This window comes from Apus apus, chromosome 3 (assembly GCF_020740795.1).
Source record: "Apus apus isolate bApuApu2 chromosome 3, bApuApu2.pri.cur, whole genome shotgun sequence".
NCBI classification, from domain to species: domain Eukaryota; kingdom Metazoa; phylum Chordata; class Aves; order Apodiformes; family Apodidae; genus Apus; species Apus apus.
Genome location: NC_067284.1, coordinates 87,055,563 through 87,079,879, shown reverse-complemented (window position 1 = coordinate 87,079,879; position 24,317 = coordinate 87,055,563). Strand labels below are relative to the sequence as shown.

Here is a 24,317-nt window from a genome sequence, read left to right as displayed (position 1 = left end):
GCCCTGCCCCCTGCGCTCCCCCGATGTCGCGGGAAGCAAGGCCCGGTGTCACCCCGCGCCGCCGCAGCCCCGCGCCGCCGCAGCCCCGCGCCGTGCCTCCGGGGCCGCGGGCAACGTGCCGAGCGCCTGGCCCGTGCGGCCCCTTGCCGTCAGGCAGCCGCGCGGGCGCCCCACCGTGGCGCCGTCGGGGCGGGGGCGGCGCGCGGCGCGCGGGGCGGAAGCGGGTTGCCGGGGTGACGCGGCCTGGCCCGGCGGCGGCGGCACCGAGATGAGCGGCAAGGAAGGTGACGGCGGCGGCGCGCGTTCCTCTCTCCCCCCGCCCTGGCTCGGCTCCGCAGCCGGCCGTACCGGCGGAACCGGCGGCTCCCCGCCCCTGCGCGTGGCGCAGCGCGGCTGCGGTGCCCGCTGGCGCCGGGCGAGTACCGCGGCCCCCTGAGCCTCGGTGCCGCCTCCCCGCCGCAGCTGGGCCGCCCGCCGTGCAGGGGCATGGGCGGGCGCCGCGGGGCTGGCGGGCGTTGCACCGCCCGCCGCCGCCGCCGAGAGGCGGTCCAGCCGCGGCTGGCCGGGGCCGGCGGCGGCGCTGGCTCTCCGGGACCGATTCGGGTCCCTGAGGCGGCAGCAGCCGAAGCCGCGGGGCAGCAGAGCTGGCGAAGGCGGGGGGGAGGCTCTGCAGCTGCGAGGGGGCGGCCATGTGAGCTGGCAGCCGGCGGTTCCCTTCGCCCGGGTGGCTGAACTGCCCGTACACCGGGAGAGGCCGCAAAAGCTGAGTTGGGCCTGTGAAGGGCGCGTAGCCTCAAGGTTCCGTAACGCAGCCCTCGCTTTGCAGCCTGGCTGTTCGGTTAGCCGATGCAGTCACACAGACATCCCTTCAGCCAGAAAATGCCCTCTGCAGCAAGGAAGCTGCCTTTTTAGTTTTTAAATTTAAGGCTGAGTTGTTGTTATTGTAGTCTGTGCTTTTCTGATATTCCAGTTGTTGGTTATTCAGTGGATCCTCTTTTTCTCTTTCTGTCTTTCCCCTCCCCCTTCCCCCGGCTTCAGGGGGCCTGTTTTTTCCTGTAGGTCGTTATGATGTTACCAGCTTTCGGAATGCTGCAGAGAGTTTCATTCTCTGCGCTATTTCAGGGCTTGTGTTTGTAACATTTTCAACTGCTACAGGAAAAACAAAACCCTGAACTCGTGTCCTAACAGAAAAGAAGGAAAAAATGATTTTCAGTTTCCTCATTTAGAAAGTAACTACGCCCACTTCTGGTTTTGGTTTCGGATAATAAACAATTAAACGGAAACATTATAAAATCCAGTGTTCGTATGTAACTTTTAAGTAGCTTCCTTTTGTTCTTTTAAGGCAATTGAGAGAACTCCACATATTCAAAAAGGTATGCTTGTATGTAAGAGTTTGCCAAATTTTGGCCTGTGTTACAAACACAAAGCATACAGCTGTCACAAAAAGGACATAGCTAGAGGGAGGAATGGTTAAAACATGAATGGCACAGTGAGTCAGTCCAGATGAAGGAAGGACAAAAGGAAGAAAGAGTACAAAGTGTAAATCAGTAGTAAAACACAGTCCAAAACAGATGAGTTCTAGGTGAGGGTTTGAAAAGGGAGGCTAAGGAAAAGCATTGAAGGCCAGTTGAAGGAACAGGTATATTGGGGTGAAAAGAGAAGAAAGTGGTTAATGGATAGAGAATAAGGACCTAAGAGATGTTACATTGCAGGAGCTAAAGCTGCATAACTGTAGTCTACTTAAATTATGCCTTGTTGCTGCTTCTGATTACTGAAGACCCATGACATAAATACAGTAATGAAAAACTTGTGGGTACAACTACTCCTGTCAAGCTGAATATTGAAAATAATTTTAAAAAAAAGGGGTCGAGGGGGGTGGGCATGTCAGGTCCTGCAGGCCTTTTCCACTCCCTTACAGAAAGGAAACATAAAAGGGTGTGAAGACCTTACAACAACAAAGAGGACTCGGGATCCTACCACACTAATCCATCGAAACTCTGAAACTGATAGGACTTTTTCTTATTTTCACGAGGATTGTGGTGGAAAAAGTAGCATGTTATCATGAAGGTGATGGCAGGTGGTAATAAGGTTCATCCAGTTACCTGTAAAATATGGCTTCAGTCAGGAGTGCTTTGAAGACAGCAGTCTAATGCTGCTTATGCTCTGGCAAAACTACTTGAAAATATATTTTGGTGTGTATTTTCTGTTGATAGGATCGGGTGGGTTCAGAAAACGAAAGCATGACAATTTTCCACATGGTCAAAGAAGAGAGGAGAAAGAGAATGTTAATCCATCTTCAGCTGTGATGACATCCTTTAAATGTAAGTAAGCATTTAGAAAGCAAATTATAAAAGCCCGTGGTGTAGAAACTGCTAGGACATTACTAGAATTTAGTGATTAAATAAACCCGCTTTCTGGGTTTAAGAAAGGGAGAAACTTGAAACTAGTTGGACTCATGCTTCTTACGTTCAGAGACTGGTGTTTTGCTTTTTGTGCAATAAGGTCCTGAGAGTGGGACTTTACATGGCTTTGCCTGACTCGTGACGTGCTCCCATTTCCATCCTACCTACTGTTCCCCCTCCCCACCCTGCTCGTGCTGCACCTGGTGCTAAGCAAACTCTGTAAGTGTTCAGCCAGACAACAGGTCACTGGGCCCTTTGGCTGCAGAAAAACTAAGATCAGCAGAGTTCTCATGCAAAATCTGAGCCAGGGGGACAAGAAGGGGAGATGGCTACCTTTGGGGAGACTGAAAAGGTTGACCTTAGCTCTGGTACATAGATGACTAAGCTACTTTAATGTGAATCTGGATGCATTCATTTGTGAGTTGGTAGCTGCTTACATATGCATTTTTAAAAAATAAGGCTCTAGCTAACCTATGTTGACACTTCAGCTTGAGTGCCTTTTTAGGACTAGCTTACATTTCAGTTTCTTTAAATAAACAAGTGTAAACTTCCCTCCAAGCAAATAGGTTTTGTAGGATTCCAGTAAATTTAGTTGTACTTTCTTATTAGACAAACTGTAAAAAGGCAAAGTTGAGCTTCAGAATTGTGAAGCCTTGACAGATGAAGGAAGATGTGCTATAGTGAACAGATTAATTCTTAGTATAAATTTTTGACAGAGACATTGGTGGTCCTTCTCTCCATGTCAGGCACAAATGTTAAGAAAAGGTTGTCTCCAGAGGGCTTATAATTGAGTAAGCTGTGTGAGGTGAACCAGAGTGGTGCCCTATTTCTGTGTATGTTACCTGAGTCTGAGCAACTTAATGTGTGAAATTAAATGTTTACACACATTTTGCTCTCTTTCATCTCTTTGGAAAAATGTTGTCCTTGAACTGACATAGTTACCTGTAGCACCAAAGATTAAAAAAAAATAATAATAACAAGAAATTGTCTTCTATAATAATAATAAAAATCCAAGGGGTATTCAAGTTAACACCTTTTTTGCTTAATAGATTTAAAATATGACAGCTCAGTGATATAGAGAGTGGATGGTATCTTGTTTTGTAAGATTAAAATGTATTAAATGTCAGTTTTAATTACCTGATTGTGCAGGTTGGGGGCATTGTTAATATCTTCAGAATAGAAAATTTCCTGGTAGATGAAATTTGTAAGTGGCCATTGGAAATGTCATATATGGCATCCTGTGAAGGAAAGTACCAGTCACCCTTCCTCAAGTTCCTGTCACTGTATGAGGGACCTCTATGGTGGAGCTTGGGCTTTAGGAAATTGCTGTTGGGGCTTCCCTAGGCTTTCTCTCTAGGCTACAGACCTCCAGTTTTCCTGTTTCACACATTGTAAGAGGAACCAAACTTTTATCAAGGTGATGAGAAATAGTTATTTTTTCTAGTTTCATCTAAACTTTGCTTTGCTTGTTACGCTTTTCTAAAGGATATTGACTTTGTCAGACCCTTAACAAATGTAACCTCTTAGCTTATTTTCACCATCTTCTCACATGGACATTTTAACACCTCAGGCAGTTATGCAGGGAATGTATTAGGTATAAGTATTCATGGTTATTTAGTGGAAGAGTGCCCTATAAAATGTTAATGGTATCTGAAACATTCATAATGTTTGACTGTGGTAACCACATACACATCCTCTCTTCACTGTGTTCATTGTAGTTAGAATTTACATCAGTAAGTTAGGAATCTTATTTTAAGTAATCGATCTCCCTTTGCTTTAGTACTTCTAGTTCCTAGGGATATTAAAAACTTGACTTTTGGCCAAGTCTAGTTGGGATGTGAAGTGCAACCTTTCTTTTTATTAAATGGTGGATATTTAACAGTGTATCTGCCTTAGTCAAACTCCTTTTTTGTTTGTTTTGGAGACTGGTGAATCTTATTTACTAATGATTGTACAAGTTTATTTATTAATTTATCTTGCTGAATTTCTGTGAAATTTGAAGTCAGTTTCTTGAACAGCAGTATTGCAGAATAGATTTTACTAGTTAAAACAAGTATTTTACCTTAAAATAGATTGGGCTGCCTTAAAGCATCATCAGTGTTCATGTGTATTTAAACCTGAGTTATTAAACAAAAATAGTATTAATGGTGAATCAGCAGCTCTGGCAGGTAGTAGGCAGCTGTGCCCTGGGCAGGAGCAGCTGTGCTGCCCACTTTGGCAAAATGCATCCCTGGGGAAAAAGCTGGTGGGGCTGGGACCAGTAAACTGTTACTGTAGCACAGGCTCTCTGCTCTTTCCCTGCACTGTACACATGTGATAACCGTGCTTATTCCTGTAATCATTGACTGCAGCATTTCAGCTGGAGCTTGACACCAGGCATGATAAATATGAACGGCTTGTGAAGCTCAGTCGTGATATAACTATTGAAAGCAAAAGAACAATATTTCTGCTCCACAGATTTACCAGGTGAGTCACATTGAGCATGAAAATGTTCATAGAAATCTGGAAGCTGCCTTCCAGTGTTCTCTTTATTTGTGATTAATAGCTGCAATGTTCTCTTGAGGAGAATTTAATTTATGTCCCATAAATATCCTTTAGGGTGGATGTGAGCTAATGGATGCACATTTCAGTTAAGGGAATTAAAAGATGTGGGTTCAGGTTTCTCAGTTGGTTTTATTGATGTATTAAACAGGATCAGAGTAGTAGAAGTATAACAGCAGATGAGAACTTTATGGCTTTCAGCAAGCTGGGAGAGAAGGGCATGCACCCTTCACAGAATGACAGAATTGTCAGATTTGGAAGAGATTAGTAGAGATCATGTAGTCCCAACTCCCCTGCTAAAGCAGGATTGCCTAGAGCATGCTACACAGGATTGCATTGAGGTGGGTTTTGAATATCTCCAGAGGAGACTCCACAGCCTCTCTGGGCAGCCTGTTTCAATGCTTTGTCAGCCTCACAGTAAAGTTTTTCCTCATATTCAGGTGGAACTTCCTGTGTTCCAACTTGTGCCCATTGCCCCTTGTCCTGTCACTGGGCACTACTAAAAAGAGTCTTGGTCCACTGTCCTTACACCCACCCTTAAGGTATTTATAGAAATTGATAAGTTCTTCTCTTCAGGCTGAAGAGTCCCAGCTCTCTGAACCTTTCCTCATAACAGAGATGCTCCAGTCTCCCAGTTATCTTTGTTGCAACTAACCCTTACTTTTAGTTAGTTGCCTCTGCAGTTACTTCACCATTGTGTTTTCTCCTGCCTCACTTGAGGTCATCAATTCAAAGAGGAGGTGGCCTGCATTCTGTTTACTTCAATACATTTTGCAGCCTAAGAAGTGTCAAGTTTTGAGCTTCTACATATTTTTTGTTTTTATGAGCCTTCAAGCAATCTTTGGAATCCACAGACAAACTAGAAGAATAACAGGAAAATCTGAAGCTTCTCATAGCCTGTTGTATAAAATATTTACTGTATGTGTCAATCATTGGTCTTAGCAGTTGTAACAAAACTGCCTGATCCTTTTATTTTTAATGTAATTTATTTGTAGTTACCTACCAGTGTGTTTCTGCTGTAACTGTTTATAGTTACTATTTTACTAACATTTATAAATAGGGATTATGAGGTTGCCCTGCTTTTAACTTGGTCTTGTTCTGCAAAGAGGCATTTTGATAATTCTAGTCACTGCTACAGCCTTGACTGTAAATAGCTATTCCCACTGCAGGGGCTAGATAGTTGGGAACTGGCAGAGGAAAGAACAACAGAAACCTCCTTTTTATTCTGAATTTTAGATTTCTGTTTTGTGGGACATTCCTGGGTTTGGGAGAGTGGAGGCTTTCTGTGCTGTATTTGCAATTATTTCTCCTTTGCTTATTGCTATTTTTGTGGCTTTACTTTCAGAAGTCTGTTTGCTTTTAAATGTTTTCTCAAGACCAGTGTATCAGTAGTTCCTTAAATAGTCTGTAAACTAATGTACCGTATAGATTATTTGGAGGCGGGGGAAGTTTAAAGGAAATTAGATAAACTGAACTTTAAATGCCAAGTATATATTGTGGTTGTGAATCAGATATTCCAGGTGTTCCTGAATAGCATAGTCCATAATTACTTCCTTAAAAAAAACCCCAAAAAACCCACATGTAGAAGTAGGTCATGTATTGTATTTTGCAATACTGTAAGGTATTGTAATGCAAACTATTGATTTTTAATTTTTTTTAAGAGGTTGAAGGACTTTTGAAAATAATGCTTGTTTTCCAGGATAGCTTTTTGAAACCTTTGCATGTGCTTCTTACTGTTCTTACTTAAGCAATAATTAAAATTCTAGTCTAGAATAAACATCATGTTACCAGAACTGTGTTTGGTGGAGCTTACACTCATGGTAAGAGTGTACAGAGTTTTAGAATCTGCAGTAGGTATTAAGGCTAAACTGTTTCTCATACCCGTATTGGTTTTGCTTTTTCTTGAAGCCATTGAAAATGTATTGGTTAGTAAAAGAAAACGTGTTATACTTTTTATCTGCTCTTTCTGTTGTGTAATTGCAGTGCTCCTAGTGGGGAAGAAATACTCAATGAATCTGAAGTCAAGCTAGATGCTGTCCGACGGAAGATTAAGCAGGTTGCACAAGAGCTGATTGGGGAAGACATGTATCAGTTTCACAGAGCTATATCTCCAGGTAAAATATTTTAAAATAGGGAAAGTATACTCTTTTGCACTAAGCTGAGTTTCTCTTTATGTAGCACTGGTTCCTTTTCATGCTGCAGGTCTGAATTTGTCTCATTACCATGGTTAAAATTAGGACTCAGAATAACCTTTGTTGTTAGCAAAGTTAGCTCTGGTGTTAGAGAGGCTATTGCCCTACAGTCTTCTTATCATTGCAGTTAAACAAAGATTTAAATGGGAGACTACAAATGGAAAAATTTGGACCCTGGCCTAAACTGAAGTTGGGAATAGTTCTAACAAATGTACTGCCTGACATTCTCTGAGAGGAGTATGTGCAGCACACTCCTTTACCTCACCTGAAGGAGAGCGGGAGTGACTATCTTGTGAAATGATCCCATTTTGAATTGATAAAGTTAGTGAATTAAAATCTTTAGATGAGCATTTTCTTCCTTCTGAAGACTCAATGTACTTTCTGCTTCTGTGTTACAAGCATTAAATCAGACTTCATATGTTTCTATCACATCTTTTTCTGCTGTTTTCTGTAAATCACAGCATTTACTAACATCCTCGAGATACTAAATCCCCAGTGCTTTCATGACTCTTGCTGTCAAATCATATGTCTCTGCTGAATCTTTGCTGACAAACTGAATCTTACCTAAAATTGTTAGGCCGTTTGTGGCAACACATGAGTAAAATGTGTAACTGCTTTTTCACATTTTGGTCATGGCATGAAAGTGTCTTGTGTTTATCAATCTTGTTTTAAATATATTGGAGCCCTGTGTGTCTTTCCTTGTTCAGGTAAAACTTATTTAGCTGAGGAGAGCTGAATATTTGCCCTAAATTATTTATTTGTTTAAAAATGTTAATGGAATTTGTTTGATAAACCATTTATGTAATTTACAAGACACTGCACAGGTTAACTCATGCTGATGTCTTGCACAAACTGAAGTTTGTTAAGAGTGAGACAGCTCTCAAGTGAAAGCTGGATCAGAAGGAGCTTGCCGTGCTAGTCTTCACTGGCTCTAATGCAGTTCCACAGTCCTCTTACCTGTGGTGCAATGGGTTGTTCAAGTTAAATGTAAGTAGTTATTCTTGAAGAGCCACTGAGTCTTTGTGTGTTTTGCTGATATTTATAGCTTAGTACTGTTATGAGGCAATGAAAACAGAGGATTCAGATACCACAGATGACTTAAAACTGTGAACAATAGTAGTCCAAGTATGAGTAGCTTGACATGTTGAAAATGCATTTGGAATTAAATTTTAAGTACTGCTTATAAAAGCTGAAAATCCTGGCATTCAGTTTTGTGAACAAAAATTTTTAGACACTCCATGAAGACTTGTAAATCTTGTCTGAATAACCCCTGAAGTTTGTAGTCTCGTGTGAGTCATGTAATGCTATCTATAGAACAATAGCATTTGAGGTCTGCTACCTCATGCGTCTTTGTGAGACCTCATGATAGGAGCTGTCAGCCTTGTCATGTGGGCAAAACTGTTAAAGGGTAACTAGTTATCCTGTGTCAGCTGCTTCACCTGAGTTGTCTCTGTTTTCTTAGTATGTAGCTTTGTGTGGGTAGATTCAAAGCAGCGTACCTACCTCTATTTTTACTAAGGGACAGCTTCCCTGGAATTAGGTTGCATTCATAATGGATTATGCCTACATAGCAGACATGGAAATTTATCACAAGATAACTTCTGTGTGTACCCATGTCTTACAAAGCAAGTGAGCAAACCTGATGCTAGGTTTCTACTTCCAGATTCTCTCCTTTGAGTAAAAAAAACATTATTGGTTTTATTTTTTCAGGTTTTCTAACCTGAAAACTTTGAGGGTTTGGGATTTTTTAATATATATATATATATTTTTTTATATATATATATACACATATATGTATATGTGTATGTGTATATATATAAAGATATGTAAACTTAAGCTAGTCATAGAAACCTTAAATAAATTAATGAAAAAAATCTGTTAAGGTTTGCTCAGTGTGTTTGATAAATACTTACATAGTCAACTACACTGATTCTCCTGCATAATTGATTTCTGACTTCCATTTAGACATCTGTTTATATCAAAATGGACCTGAACAAACTCTTTAGAAAATAACTGAAAAGATGCTATCAGAAACAATTCAGCATTTTAAAAACTTTTCCCCAGTATTTTAAATCTCACCCCCTTCAAATGACTAAGTTATATTTGTCCTTTGTAGAGCAGGCCAAATTACTACAGACCTCTGGTAGGGGAAGTTAGAGGCCTGCTGCATGTGTATGATGACTTAATACCTCCACAGCTGCAAAGCAATTAGACTATTTCAATTGAAAGGAACCTACAACAACGATCTAGTCCAACTGCCTGACCACTTCAGAGCTGACCAAAAGTTAATGAAGTGTGTTTTGAAGGGCATTGTTCAAATGCTTCTTCAACACTGACAGGGTTGGGGCATGGGCCACCTCTCCAGGAAGCCTGTTTTATTGTTTGACCACTCTCTTGGTAAAGAAATGCTTTTTAATGTCCACTCTAAACACCCCCTGGTGCAGCTTTGAACCATTACCACCATCCTATTACTCAATACCAGGGAAAATAAATCAGCACCTCCTTCTCCACTTCCCCTCCTCAGGAAGCTGTAGAGAGCAATAAGGTCACCCCTCAGCTTCCTTTTCTCCAAACTAGACAAGCCTGAAGTCCTTAGTTGCTCCTCATAGGATGTTCCTTTCACCAGCTTTCTTGCTCTCCTCTGGGGGGAGAGACTTTCATTCAGAGACTTTCACATCTGTCTTGAATTGTGGAGCCCAGAACTGCTCACAGTTATATATACAACAGCACATCCCTAGCACTTGCATGAGACTGGGAGTGAGATTGTCATAGAATTAAAGAATTTTCTTACTACAGTCTTAAGGTAACATAAGAAAATGAATCTTACAGACCTCTCTAGGTAAAAAGAAAGGATGGCAAAGAGGTATAAGTACACTAAATAATAAGGGGAACAATAAATAGACCCTGCTGCCCATCTTTCCAGCAATGAGGTATGCAGTGTCCGAGGCAAAAGCCTGAAATTTGCAGTTTTGAGGGCAGAACGAAAAGATAGAAATATGCAGCCTCCCTTTGCATTTCTGGGAATGGCTGTACTTTTAGCTTTTTCCCTCTTTTCAGTTAACATGAGTAAGTGGCAGGTCTGTGGAATCTCATCCGTTGTGTAATATTGCCTGGCCCTACATGATGCTCCTCTGTGAGGGGAGTTTGTGCCAGCTGGTGTCCATTGTGCATGTTTTGTAAGAATGTGTACTAGAGTGTGTGTGTGTCACTGAGAAGACAGGGAATGCTTTTAGGCATTGCTTAAATGAGCTTGTCTGTATGGAAAGTATGAAATGAAAACTTTTAGCCTGAGCTTTCCTCTTACCTTGTTCATTAAATCCTCCATTTTCCGGTTAGTCATTGGGATGGCAGAAAAAGGAGGATGCAGGCTTAAAGGCTTGTACATCTTGATCATGCTGAAGCTAGGATCAAAGAGGTGTTAGAGATGTGAAGATGCTTGAAGTCAGAGTTATGAAGCTGAGATAGAGAACCTAGAGACATGAAGAATGTGGGGACAGTTAGATAGGGAGCAACAGTAAGAAGGAATGCTTTATTCCCCATGCCCCCCACTGTTTATGAAAAACTGTAATTGGGGTGAAAATGGTTTTAAGACTTAAGAATGTTGCTTTTGGTTTTGTTTTTAAGTCTAGTTTTTTTAATTGTTGCTTTTTTTCCTTTTTTTTTTTTTTTCAATGGGAAAAGCTTGCACACCATTTGAAAATAAATGTAGCTAAAGTCCTAGATCTTTTGTCTTTATCTGTTTCCAAGAGCTGTAAGTCTTGACCTTCCTTTCACCTAGTTTTCAAATCTGATTTTGTATTTTAAAGAAATTCTGGAGAAGTAGTTAAAAAGCTTTTAATGAACAAAAACATTGCCATTAAACTGCTTTTTTCATTAAAAAAAAATAATAAAGAAACGCCTATGTCCCATATCTCAAAAGCAGCATGTCCAATTAACCTCAAACTTCCTAAAAATATTCTCCTTTGTCTTGAAACCAAACATGAAACATCCTCCTGTTCCCCACCCTACCTCTCACAGAAAGAGTCAAAGGGATCAAAACTGGGCTTATAATGGAAGCCATTGGAGCAGCCTTAACTGGAGAATCATGTCTGTGTAATAAAGCTGCCTAATACATATTTTATTCAGTATAGTAACTGTTAGCCTATAAATAGAAGAGTGCTATGAGTATAATGCTTGGGAATATTGTTTGCCACTTGTAATTGTTAAATGCTTTTTTTGGGGTTACTCCAAGCAGTTGTTCTTTTGAGTTGAAGATAAAACAATTCTGGCAGAGCACTAAAGGAGTTTCATGCTTTCCCTCATTAAGAATAGTGCTAATGGCACGCAGGACGTTTCCCCAAAGGACACTTGCATGAGCTCAAACACTGAGTATAGCACTAATTGAACAACAACAAAAACTGATGACTGTTTTCTACACATTTCTTAACAGTACAGATTGTCCCAGGGGATGATTAAACAAGCAAACAAAGAGATACTGAAATAATGAAGTTTTTTTTCAATGTAGAGCTCTTCATTTGTTATGTTAGAATGTTTTGCTTTGTTGGTATTTTTAAAGCTTTGCTATTTGTAATATAGAATTCCTGCCCCTTTGCCCCAATTTGCAGTGTATACCTTATATATCCTGTGAGGAAATGTGTAATGTTTCTTTAAAATTGTTGTGAGACCCTGTGCAAGAAAAGGAAGGAGAAAGATTTTATGAATTTATGATGGTGGAGAAGAAATTTTTCAGGATTCTATCTATCTATCTATCTATCTATCTATCTATCTATCTATCTATCTATCTATCTATCTATCTATCTATCTATCTATCTATCTATCTCTAAGGTACTCTAAAAGGAAATTAGCAGTAGTATCCAGGAGGGTCCTGTGTGAGTATTACAGACAAGAAAGAGGGTGCTCTGCAGCATGTGGTGATTTATGGAATTAATTCTGAGCATGTTCTAAATCTACTCTGCATAAATGCAAAACTTGTGTATACAGAAGAAAACTAAGAGCAGCTTGATAAATTGGCATTCTGGGGGATTGTGTGGAGTACCTTTTTAATGTGGTTTTGTTAAATGAAATCTCTAGCTATTTGAAGACTTACTCAGTTTTTTGTCCCTTAACAATAAGAGCATGTGAGAGAATTTTAAGTCTTTTGATATTTTTAAAGCTATTTTCTATAGGTCATCTTGACTGAAAAACCTGTTGGAGTGATAGTTTTAACTACGTGTTGATATTTTTATAATGAGGTCATTAGATTCTGCTAGGGGCAAGTGTAAGTCTGGTATTATCTTCACAGCTGATAGCCTTACATAAGACAAAGTATGGAATGAGGAGTCCATAATTCTTCTGGGGCTTCTTCAGTGGTGATGATAGTAGATGCAGCTAGAGCATTGTTGGCTGACCTTTCTGGTCACTCTGTACCTGTGCTAGCAGCAGCGGTGAGTGGAGTGGTGTGCACAGAGAAGCTCATTAGCTCTTTATCATGTCTGCACTTGCTCTCAATAGGATTAGATGATGAGGCTGTAAAATGTCAGCACCTTGTCAAAAGTGTCACTGTGTGACTGCTTCTGCTGAAGGGGATGCAGGAAATTCTGTGTAAAAGTTCAGCATTGACGCAGTCTAGCACATAATTTATCTTGTGCAGGCACTATTTGTGTTCTGTGAGTGATAGAATGGAGTTTAGTTCTGTCTCCTGCCTTTTGCCATTTAGAGTCACTTCAGGTGTGTAATCACACTGCAACAAACTGCATTGCAGGATTGAACAAAGTCAGTTAAGTCTGCATGAATGAAAAGGAAATACTTTAACTGTGCTAGAATACTGCCATTTAACTGCAATATGTAGGACCATGAGGCATCATGTTGAATGAAATGCTACCGGGGTAAGGTCTGTCCAAGCAGGCCAGATGAAAGTTACTGATTACTAAAGGGACTATCCACTTAAAGATTTCTGTGTTACCTGTTTTCATTGTTCTTAACTTTTTCACTCACAATATGAAACAAACGTCTCATACTTGTGCTGTGCTAGTTACCTTTGTATTTGTAGACACCTATGTATTTCTGAAATCATGCCAAAGTAAAGAGCTGTTCTGCACATCAGAACAGTGGAAGTAGGTTTTTTCTTCTTAAAAAAGCTGTAATAAAAATAGGAGGTATATTTAATAGACAATTAGTAATTTTTTGGGGCATGAAGGAGGTATCGTGAACCTTAAGCCTCTCACCTGGGAAAATACACCTAAAACTTGGAAAGAATGCTATCCATGAAGGAAGCAATCAGGTTTCTGCAAGATGGTGGGAAAACATAGTAACACAGGAACAGGATGTAACTGAAGAATTAAAGTTAATCTCTTTTTTGTTGTGGGTGAGAGGTAAAATGCCAGAAATGGAAACAAAGTTTCCTGATTATACTGGAAAATTAATTGAATTTGCAGTGAATAAGCTAATATTTATCAAATCTAATTCTGTTAATTTCTTTGTTTCTCTCTTTTGTTACTTACTCTTTCTCTGGTGTTCTCACATCACCAAGAGTAACAACAAACTTTGTTAGACTAATTTTCTTCACCCTGCAAGTTTCTCATTTGAAACTTGATACTTTCAGCTTGTTGCCTTTTACAACCCTTTGATTATTTCTGGGTCATGCCTTTTTATCTGGGTACTTCCAGAGAAAGTGAAAAGTCAGCAACTGCAAAGCCTCTGACTTTTCACTTTCTGCTGCAGGGTTTATATGTTCTTACACAGAAAACTTAAAACAACCTGAGAAAATGAATGTGAATTCGGACATGACCAAACAGGGCATGCACTATGTGAGCATTGTTTATCAGCTGGTCCCTGAATGAGCCATTTTGTTCAGCATAAGCCGTACATTCATCAGGAGCCCTTCAGGGCAGCATAAGTCAGTAAGAAAAGCTGGTAGTCTGTAGAAGATGGGTGCTGCAGATCAGGCCAAACAAAGATTGTTCTTTCCTAGTTCTAATTTAAAATCTAACTGACCTAAAGTCCTGCAGTACTATTGTACCAAATACTGCAGTTATTCACATGACAACCTGAAACTAGTGGCATTGTTTGTCATTTGTCTTTTAATTCAGTTTCACAGCCAGGAAATGGAGGACACCTTTTTCTCAGGCTCAGTATTTTTTTTTTTTTTGACCCTGCAGCTGTTAAAATCAGTCATTCACAGACCAGAGCTCTCCAGCCTAAAGAGGAACCATTTGCAGTGGGGACATGAGAGAAGACCAAGAAAAATCTATAAGCCTTTTTTGTTTGTTTAAAATCACACAGGAGAATGTGTCATAGAGGAACTCCATTCCAGGAAACAGCTAGTACAGCACATCACGATTAGGTTTTTGTTTTGCACTTGTGGTGAGAAATAAGGGTTGGTGAGTGGTGATGTACCTTTTTTACAGTCTCATCAGACCTGTAGTTAGGAAGACACAAACGACCACCATTGACACTTGTGACATGCTAGCAAGTTGAGGCTGTTGCATGGAAGCAACATCATCTTTAGAACTTTCACTGGACTTTCAACTGAAGAAGCTGTGTTGTGTTAGGTGATCTTTCTTATTTGATCATTAAACATCCTGGCTGAGTCAGAGTTTCCTTTCTTTGGCATCTTGAACACTTGCCCATAAGGCTGTTAGTAGTGTAAAAGTTGCCATCTAACTGAATGACTTTTAATACTCTATATCAATTATCAAGGCAATTAGAGGTAGTCAAAGAGATTGGGAAGACTGCTCACAGGAATAATTTTGGGGTTTTTGTTTGTTTTTTTAAGAACTCCTGTAGAACATTGGCTGCTCTTCAGAGTGACTACATTTTTGTGGGAAATAAACAAAAATCCCCTTCAGAACAAAAAACTTGGTTACAAAAGTCACCATGGTACATCCCTCAGGTCTTCTAGTAGGAGCAAAATGAAAGCTCGTGAATTTCTCATCCACCATGAGTCATCTGCTGAAAACTAGCATTTGTCATAGGTATACGTGTTTAAAATAACAATAACAAAAAGGTTTGATTATACTGTTTTCTGCAATGAGAGTTTAAAAGATTCATTGCAGTTCTCTGCAGGGTTTTTGTGCCTGTAATTTAACTGTTGAAGGCACTTGTGCCTATTAAATAGGGAACCTATATTTGTTTCTGTAGTTATTGGGAAAACAGACTAATAATGGGATTATCTTTTCTCTAAAGTTGATGTGTATTCAATGTTAAACAAAATATAAACAGTACTAACACTTCAGTATCTGAAATATATCACTTCAACACATGCAGCCACAAAGGAACAGAACTTTGTGGTGATCATAGCATGTGTCAAGAAGCGATTGACTAATCAACAAAGAATTCAGGGCTCAATATGAGGAATTTACATCAGTTCAATTATTGATATAGTAGTAAACCAGTTTAGACAAATCACTGCTAGATGTAATACACATTATTTCTTTATATCCCTTTAGTAATCAGTTCAAGGTTATTTAAAAAAAGTTTTTCTGACAAATAACATCTGGGTTTGTACTGATTACTGCAGTAATTTCAAAACTGGATTGATAAAATAGAGCAGTTTGTTTGTGTGGCTGTGGACTTAGCTGTGTTTTTTCTCTCCCCAGTTCCCTTAACAATTCAGACTACTTGTAGCCCTAACTGCCATAATGACTCAGATTTTTAATTACTACTCAGTAACTAGGATTAGATTTCCCACCCCTCCCCAAGTTTGTAAGCTTTTCTGGACATTTGTTCTAGTATTTTTATTTGTATTTGTATTCCCATTTTATAAAATCCATCCATAAGTGAATGATTCTTTTAAGTAATTTTCACAAGAGGATGTCCAGAGCATGATTTTCTCTGATAATAGCTGGTTTATGCTGTGTCAGTCTACGGTTATAAAATTAACCTTTGACTTCACACTCACAATCAACAAAGCATTTGGATTTTCACAGCCTCAGTTTTAGTTTAATTACTTAAGTTTTTATCACTCGTGCCTGGAAAGAAGCCTGTGAATGTAAGGAATCATTGTCAAATCTGCAGAGTACTTAATAGACTGAGATGTGAATTGTTGATACCATCTTAATGGGATTCTGACTCTGAAGGAAAATGCTATAAATAGTGTATGAATACTTTTAAATTTATTGCTTGTACTTGCTGGTGTACCTGACTAATTATTTGTTTATTTCACCAGTTCTCCCCTTCACTGATCAGTATGCTTGTAGAATTGGGTTCTTTATCCTCTCTGTATTTTGCAGAGCTTAGTAACGAGGGTTTTCTCTGTTTGGGATTTCCACAATAATTTTTTCTGGGTGTTTTCTTTTTTTTATCCCCTGAGTTGTATATGTGGGGTTTTATTGTTGTTGTTTTGATTTTGTTTGGTTATTTTAAATGACAATGCAACTTGCAAGCCTAAACATGATAAGTTAGATTTGTAGCTACGCTGTTTTGATTTTGTAATGAATTTGCAAGTGGGTAGTTTCACATGACTCGCCTTGTAAATAATGTGCCCCACCCTTCATGTCGTGATCCTGAAAGAAACTTGCTGTTATGTTTTCCTACCATCTTTCTAGTGGTTGCTATTTGCCTGTGATTCCTGCTGCACGATTTAGGGGAGGAGCTGGGTAAAGGAACACAGGATGTCAGCTGATTGTCTCCTAACCATCAGCACAGGCTGCTCTGTGAACAAAAAGATACAGTGAAAGAGGAAAGAAAGAGGACAAAGGAATAGAAGGAAAGTTACTTTGAGAAGAAATAGGGAGAGAAGAAACTTATTCAGGAAGATGGCAGGTAGCATTGGCATTGCTTTCCTTAAGAACTGGGAGGCATAAAATCCATTATAACCTGTTTTAACCATTTTTAAACTGTTGAACAGATATTTAAAGGAGGAAATGAAGTAAGCAAAAATTTTAGGAGGAAACTTTCACCTCTTGTTTGATCTGTCATTCTGAGTTAAAACTTACGTGCATCCACACATGCACGTCTTGGGTAGCATTAGATTCTCTTCCCCTAACCTGACCCCTGCAATTAAGGATTTAATGTTCTTTGCTAATTTTAAAAATAGAGCTGTCTTTTCCTACCCCTTATGCATTCATGTGACTCTCGGACTGAGTACTCCAGTGTCTTGTTTTTTTGAAGAAACTTGGTTTCTTGCTAAGTATCTTAGAGAAACTGCTTAACAGCTCTTCCTCAGAGCTTGCATATATAGACAAGGATAAATGTCTTGAATATCAGCTGATACAGCTAGGAAAAAGTGCACAAACTTTCAGGCACAAAAATCTCCTTTGTAGATAATATGTGCTCAGAAGATATGTCAGTTTAACTTACTATTTCTTATGTACAAAATATATTTTCAAAATACAGAAGAAAGCTGTTATACCAGGTCACTGTAACTAATATAAGCTATTTAATTTACAATAAATGTAATAAAATATCAAAATGCTTAAGCATTTTGTTCCCTTATATCTGTGATTTTAAGGAGTGCTAGTCAAAGTAAGATAATGCTTTTAATTGGGATTTTTGGTCCAAATTCTAGAAAAAATAAGAATTACGTAAAAGGCAGACTTACAAACTGTTGCATTACTGGCAGCTCAATCCATAAATAAGTCTATTTTGGAATAAATCCAAAACATGAGCATGAGGGGAAAGGTATTGTTGGATGGTGTAGTGAAATGGGATGGTGTTTTTCACCTTGGGGATTATTTGCTGAAAATAGCGGATGTCCTACAATTAAGCTAAAAAATAACGTGTTTAAACATCCTTCTACCTGCACATGGGAACACCTTATTTCAAGGTCTTGGGTCATTGAAGTGTTATGTTGTACCTACTCTGGAAGAAGGAGTTGAAAAAAATAAGTTAAATATAGATTTTTGTTGTTGTTGCAAAGCAGTTTTAAACAGGTTTTGTAAGGCTTACTTGTAAATAGTGGGGGACAGAATCCCTAATTGTGAAAAGGTGACAGTAAATGACACAACATTCACATGGTGGGGTTAAACACAGTGAGTGAGGAATGAATATGCCTGGTAGGGTGGGGTGGCAGGAGGAAGCAATGTGTGTGTATAGAAACATATAGGTATGCCTATGCAAAAAAGATACATGAAAATAAGTGAGTGGAGGAGCCAAACACTTATACTGGAAAAGAACAAAATGCATGTGGAGAAGTAGAAAAGTAGAGTGAGCTGAAACTGGAAGTTATGATTGATCAAGAAAACTGACAAAAAGTTTGAGAGCTGATTTCTCTGAGAACTCAGTAGAATGCCAAGTTATTTCTTCATATGTGATAGTCTTCTCCACGGATAGCAGTGAGAGATTCTTACAGATGTTGTCATATTGACTGCTGCTGTATCTGGTCGTTTACAGCTTATCCACAGGAAAAGCCAAGATTTCGTAACGGAGCACTGGCCATGCTATGTCAGAGAGTAAGTCAGGAAAAGAATGGGTGATAAAATCTACCTTTGCAACTTCTGCAGTTAATTATCTTAGGAGATCATGAGTAGCTTTTATCTAGAATTCTTCTATTGCCTGTGCCCAGAATGCTTGGCCTGAATTCAGTTGATTAAATTATTGTATTTAATTGGCCTTGCAACTCCCTGTGCATGTTCCTGATTGTGAAGTGCAGTGGCAACTGTGGCTTTGGTTACTGGATCTTTCTTCTGCTTTTCCCACTGCTGCTGTACGGAGGCTTAAAGGGTGTAGGCTGAATTGTCATTCTGAATTGGCTCTGCTGACCTTCCAAATACATATTTTAAAGGAAAAAACACAGGTCACTCATCATGCTTTTGTGATTGTAATGTAGAAAGCCTCCTACAATTGAATTTTCCCTTAAGAATACCTCTAGTTTTCAGAGGTATTTCCACCCTCAGCTGTTACTCAAATCTATGTTCTTTTCTTTTTGATTTAAACTTTTTATTTCATCCAGATAAAGTCTAAATTTGCTGCTGCCTGTGTATCTCCATAGGCTGAGGTCCTGGCCCTGTAGAGGTCTGTAGAGGGTTTACAGATGATTCTAATGGAATCAGCATTCTACTTCTGGTGCCCTTGAGTACCTCCACATTTTCTCACATGACGCATTGGCAAAACTATTGTCTAATCTTTGCCGGCTTGCAGTGTCATACAGCATTGTCACCTCTTAGCTTTTCTTGAAGTGAAACCACCCCCTTAAAATGGCTCAGAATGGCTCTTTTAGAACCATCTCTGCCATGTTACATTGTGTTCCTTTAATGTCCTTCTCTGATGCCTTCTCTGTTCATAGGTCAGATATACACATACACTGATTTTGTCTTAAAACATTTTTTTAGCTTAGTCCTGTCACAGATGTTTGGTCCAGGTTTGTTTCTGCTTATTTTTCCATCAACAGTGCCAGCTTCAGCTTTCTGCTTATGAACTTTTCCCACATGCTTTCCCCAAATCTCTTCTGTGCACATAAGGAAAAACTGGCAGAACCTGTGGAATTATTGTCTGAACATTCAGCCTTTTTTTTAGATCTCATTTTTCCTATAACGCATACAAAAAATCACCATCTGCTAAGTAGGTAATGAGAGGTCACTGTAGCAGGTGGCTGCAGATGGCATAAAAATCTGGTACAAGCTACATATTATCCCATCCCTTTCAGCTTAAAACCATTCACCCTCATCCTATCACTACATGCCCTTGTAGAAAGTGCCTCCCCAACTTTCTGGAGGCCTCTTCAGGTACTGGAAGGCTGCTGTAAGGTTGCCCTGGAGCCTTCTCTTCTCCAGGCTGAACAACCCCAACTCTCTCAGCCTTTTCTCATAGGAGAGGTATTCCAATCCTCTGGTCATTTGTGAGCCCCTTCCTCTAGACTCACTCTGGACTCACTCCATGTCCTTCCTGTTCTGGGGGCTCCAGAACCGGATGCGGTATTCCAGGTGGGGTCTCATGAGAGCAGAGTAGAGGAGGAGAATCACCTCCCTGGACGAGATGGCCACACTTCTTTTGATGCAGCCCAGGGTATGGCTGGCTTTCTGGGCTGCAAGCACACATTGATGGCTCATGTTCAACTTCTCATCCACCAGTATCCCCAAGTCCCTTTCTGCAAGGCTGCATCCCTTCATCCCCCAGCCTATATTGATACTGGGGGTTGCCCAACCCATGTGCAGGACCTTGCTATTGGCCTTATTGAACCTCATGAAGTTCACACAGGCATACTTCTTGAGCTTGCTCAGGTCCCTTTACATAGCACCCTGTCCTTCAGGTGTGTCAGCTGCACCATACAGCTTGGTGTCATAGACAGACTTGCTTAGGGTGCACTTGATCCCACTGACCATGTCACTGATGAAGGTATTTGACAGTCCCAGTATGGACCCCTGGGGGATATTATGGGGATCTGTTATTCAGCATGTTTCTGGGAGTAACATGATGCTTTATACTGATATTGCAGAAGGCCCAGAATGAATAATACGGTTTGAGCAAAAACTTGAAAACATTTACCTAATGTATTCTTGGTTTGGTTTTCATACTTTAGAAGTCTATTATGTTAGGCTGTGGTTCAGTGTTATTTCTGGATTATCTTAGTTTTCACTTTTTGCTAGTAATCTTCAAATAGTCTCACTTAAAAGATTTTTAAAATAAATAAATTGTGAGCATGGATTGTTGTTGGAGAGTTTGAGTTGTTAGCTTAATTCTGCTTTTTTTGCAGGACTTCAAGAATATGTTGAGGCAGTCTCATTTCAGTATTTTATCAAAACACGATCTTTGATTAGTGTTGAAGAGATCAACAAACAACTAATATTTACAGCAGAAGACAGAGAAGAAACAACAAGCATGGTAAAAGTTTTTCTTTTCACTTGTGACAAACATCTTTCTGGGATGGAAATGCAGAGAGTAGACTTAGTAATTTTTTGGCATCTGGTTAAATAAGGCCAGATAGTGAAGTGGTATTAGATATATGTGTGGGCTTTGACTCACTTGTTTAAAACATGCCTTTTACTTTGACAAATAGTAAACTAAATCTGTGGGGTACAAGTTTATAAATGTCACATCCTTCTTATTCAGAGCAAACTGAACTTCTGGTAGGGGGAAAGGCCCAGGATAGTGAAATACTAGCAAACAAATGTAGAGGAGGGATTTTTAATGGCTGGGACTGCCTGTATGGCCTACTGGTGTACAGTGATGTAGTAAAAGTTGGGGAAGGCAAAATAATCCAAGGCAGGATGAACTTTATGAATGAAATGTTACTGCTGGTACAGAACTAGTCACAGGAGGCACTGTATTCAGCTTCTCTTAAAATGCACTGCGTATGTCTTAGCATTCTGTAACTTTGCTGGAGTTGATCTTGATGCTTCCTCTCAGAGGACAAGCTTGTGTCCCATTGTACCTTACCCCTAATACTGTGTCTGCTGTTTTTTGACTTGTCCGTGCTCCTGCCTGCCCAAAGTAGAACTTTTTGCACAGGGACAAACTACTGCCACCAACCATGGTAAACCAGTTCAGTCTGACTGTTGACAGGTCAAAAAGCAATTCTGTTGTAATGTACAGAAGTGTTTGAATTCCTGAGTCTGCTTCTGTTGAAGAGATTCTGCTGTAAAGCATTTCTTATTCTTTCTTCATTCTCTTGGTAAGATATTTGCAAAGAAGCCAAGTTTTTAGCTTAAGCTCCTTTGTTCTTACCAGAGTCAAACCCATTGTGGCACACTTGTTTTCTCAAATTGTGAAGTTGTTAACCCCTGCATACATGCCCCTGACCAGATTTGTGAATTTAGGTGAAGACCATGTTATGGAACCAAGGGAACAGAATGTTTGCATTGTTTCCCACATTACCAATATTTTGGCAATAAAAAGTATTGAAAACTTGGATATAGGAGCAAACATGTAACTTTTTGATGAGTTTTCTTAATGAAATATTTTTAACTATTTTACTGAGTTCAGTTGATATAAAATGGACTGAGAGGACTATACCTATCAGCTTCTTGTAGAAAATATATTTTGAAATTCAAGATACTATTCCAAAATTATGTGATTCATTTAAATAATGCAGACTCTTTTTGATTCTTAATTGCTTTGGTAGCTTTTGACAGACCGTTTATGTAAAATTTAATTTCATATAGGCTGAGATATGTCAGAAAAAAAAAAAAAATAGTGGTACAAAGATGTGGTAATTCTGTTTGCAAGTAGAAATGGTAGGAGCAGGGTATCTTTATCATGTATGTTAGAGTTGAAATCATGTCTCAAATGGAAATGATGCTTCTGTACCTTCCAGTATGCTGGAAGGAGATAAATACTGCTGAAATCACACTGCATGGAAGTGCCATTCAATTTAATTTTCCAGGATGTTTTAAATTATTAGCCATGTTAGATGTTAGTGTGTATTTGAACCATGATAGACTGCTTCTTCATAGTTCTCTGAATTGGACTTTATTCTGTTCTGTCCTCAGACCTCCAATTCCCATGATAAACAACCACACACTTGGAGCTTGAAAGTAACACCTGTAGATTACCTGCTGGGAGTGGCTGACCTGACCGGAGAGCTGATGCGGCTGTGCATCAGCAGTGTTGGAAATGGTGACATAGACACACCTTTTGAACTGAGCCAGTTCTTACGTCAGATTTATGATGGTTTTACTTTCATTGGCAACACTGGACCTTACGAAGTATCGAAGAAGCTGTATACCTTGAAACAGAGTCTGGCAAAAGTAGAGAATGCCTGCTACACATTAAAAGTACGGGGATCTGAAATCCCAAAGCACATGCTGGCTGATGTGTTCTCCACCAAATCAGAATTGATTGACCAAGAGGAGGGCCTTTCTTAAAAGAAGGAGACTGTTGCAACTCAGAAGGAAAGAGGACTCGGAGGAAGCTTTCTAGTTATGGTTTGTGGGATTTTGACCTTTCTCAAAGCTTTTTAGGTAGAGACATTTTTAGTTTTGTCTTTGAGAACATTGTTTGCAGTGGTAATTTGTAACCAAAAGTACTTTTTATGATGTGCAAGAGAGCAAATGTTTTACTTTGTTCTCTTGGTATGGAATTTCCTGTATTGCTCCATTGTATGTTCTTTCAGAATGACCAAAATTTCCTCTGCCCTCTACACCAGTGACTGTCAGTCACTGTCGGTTGTGTGAGTGACCTCAAACTGTTGTGGTTGCTGTTATCAGTTTTCAGGGAGCACAGCAGTGGGAAAAAAATATGGTTAGGTACTGTTATTTAGCATTATCCATACAGTTCTGCTGACCTGCTTTCTGAGAATTTGGATTCTGTACTCATGTTGCACCTAAAGCAGTGCACCTGTGTATGTTTAAGTTCATCCCTTGACTTGATACTGCAGTGGTCTCAAAGGTGCCATGCGACTTAAGTTTTCTCAGATTAATGCTTTTGAGCATGAAACTGAAGCTAAGTCAACTTTCAACCAATTGATAATGAACCTAATTGTGTAAATACTACTGTGCACTCATTATTTTGGGGTTCTGTTTCAATAGAGCTCTGTTCAAGTTAATACTGGTACTTAACAGTTTTGACATGAGCTAGAAAATCCACAAAAAATAATTGTGGAATAAATGTATTGGCTTACTTTTTTTTTTTTTCGTAATACAGTTTAATGGAGAATCTGACATCGTTTTGTTTGTAGAAAAAAACAGAAGACCTACCAATTATATTTAACATCAATCTTTTGATGTTAGGACAAGCAGGTTTTGGCCAAAACAAATGTGGTGGGGTGTTGGAAATCTCTTCTTCATTGTGCTGCCCTGAGGACCTCCAGTGGGGTTGAACTGGTATAAGTGAAAAAGGGCTGGCTAAGCTTTAAATATCTGTTAGCAGGAACTATATCATGTTCCTATGGAAAGGAAATTGCAGACAGAAATAAGGCAGACATTCTGACTTCCAGATTTATCTTTGAGGTGGGTATGTCACCACTGGCAAAAAATCAGGGCTTTCTGCCGGTATCTGTAGTTATGAAAGTCTGATAATGTACATTATGTTAAAGGAAAACAGATAAAACAACGTGATCTTTAGACTCCAGGAAATAGGCCTCCCAACTGCAATTGAAAATACTGCATGTTTTTTATTTCCACTTCCATATGCTGTGATACTGCCAATATTTTCCCATGAGCATGTCCTGAGTAGCTGGGATTATCTGATATACAGATAGGAATGGGTAAATAAATTTCTGTCACATTTTTCCATTGTTGTCACATAAAGCAATACATGGTGGGTTGAAAAAGGAGTGGCTTTTTTCCTATTGTTTAATACTATTTTTTACAATAAATCCTGAAAAGCC

General features: G+C 39.4%; 1 protein-coding gene across 1 annotated transcript; it reads left to right on the top strand.

The window, feature by feature from the left end:
* Window positions 1-208: 208 nt before the first annotated feature.
* Window positions 209-24,317, top strand: TSNAX (translin associated factor X). The gene is made up of 6 exons (XM_051614969.1): window positions 209-284; window positions 2,214-2,321; window positions 4,754-4,868; window positions 6,927-7,057; window positions 20,745-20,872; window positions 22,480-24,317. The coding sequence occupies exons 1-6, from the start codon at window positions 269-271 to the stop codon at window positions 22,852-22,854; spliced, it is 873 nt and encodes a 290-aa protein (XP_051470929.1). The 5' UTR covers window positions 209-268; the 3' UTR covers window positions 22,855-24,317.

What these genes read in the sequence shown, in the direction of transcription:
- TSNAX (XM_051614969.1), top strand. An exon ending in TGTGATGACATCCTTTAAAT is followed by an intron (nt 2,322 to 4,753) that starts GTAAGTAAGCAT and finishes CATTGACTGCAG; the next exon opens with CATTTCAGCTGGAGCTTGAC. An exon ending in TCACAGAGCTATATCTCCAG is followed by an intron (nt 7,058 to 20,744) that starts GTAAAATATTTT and finishes CTTTTTTTGCAG; the next exon opens with GACTTCAAGAATATGTTGAG.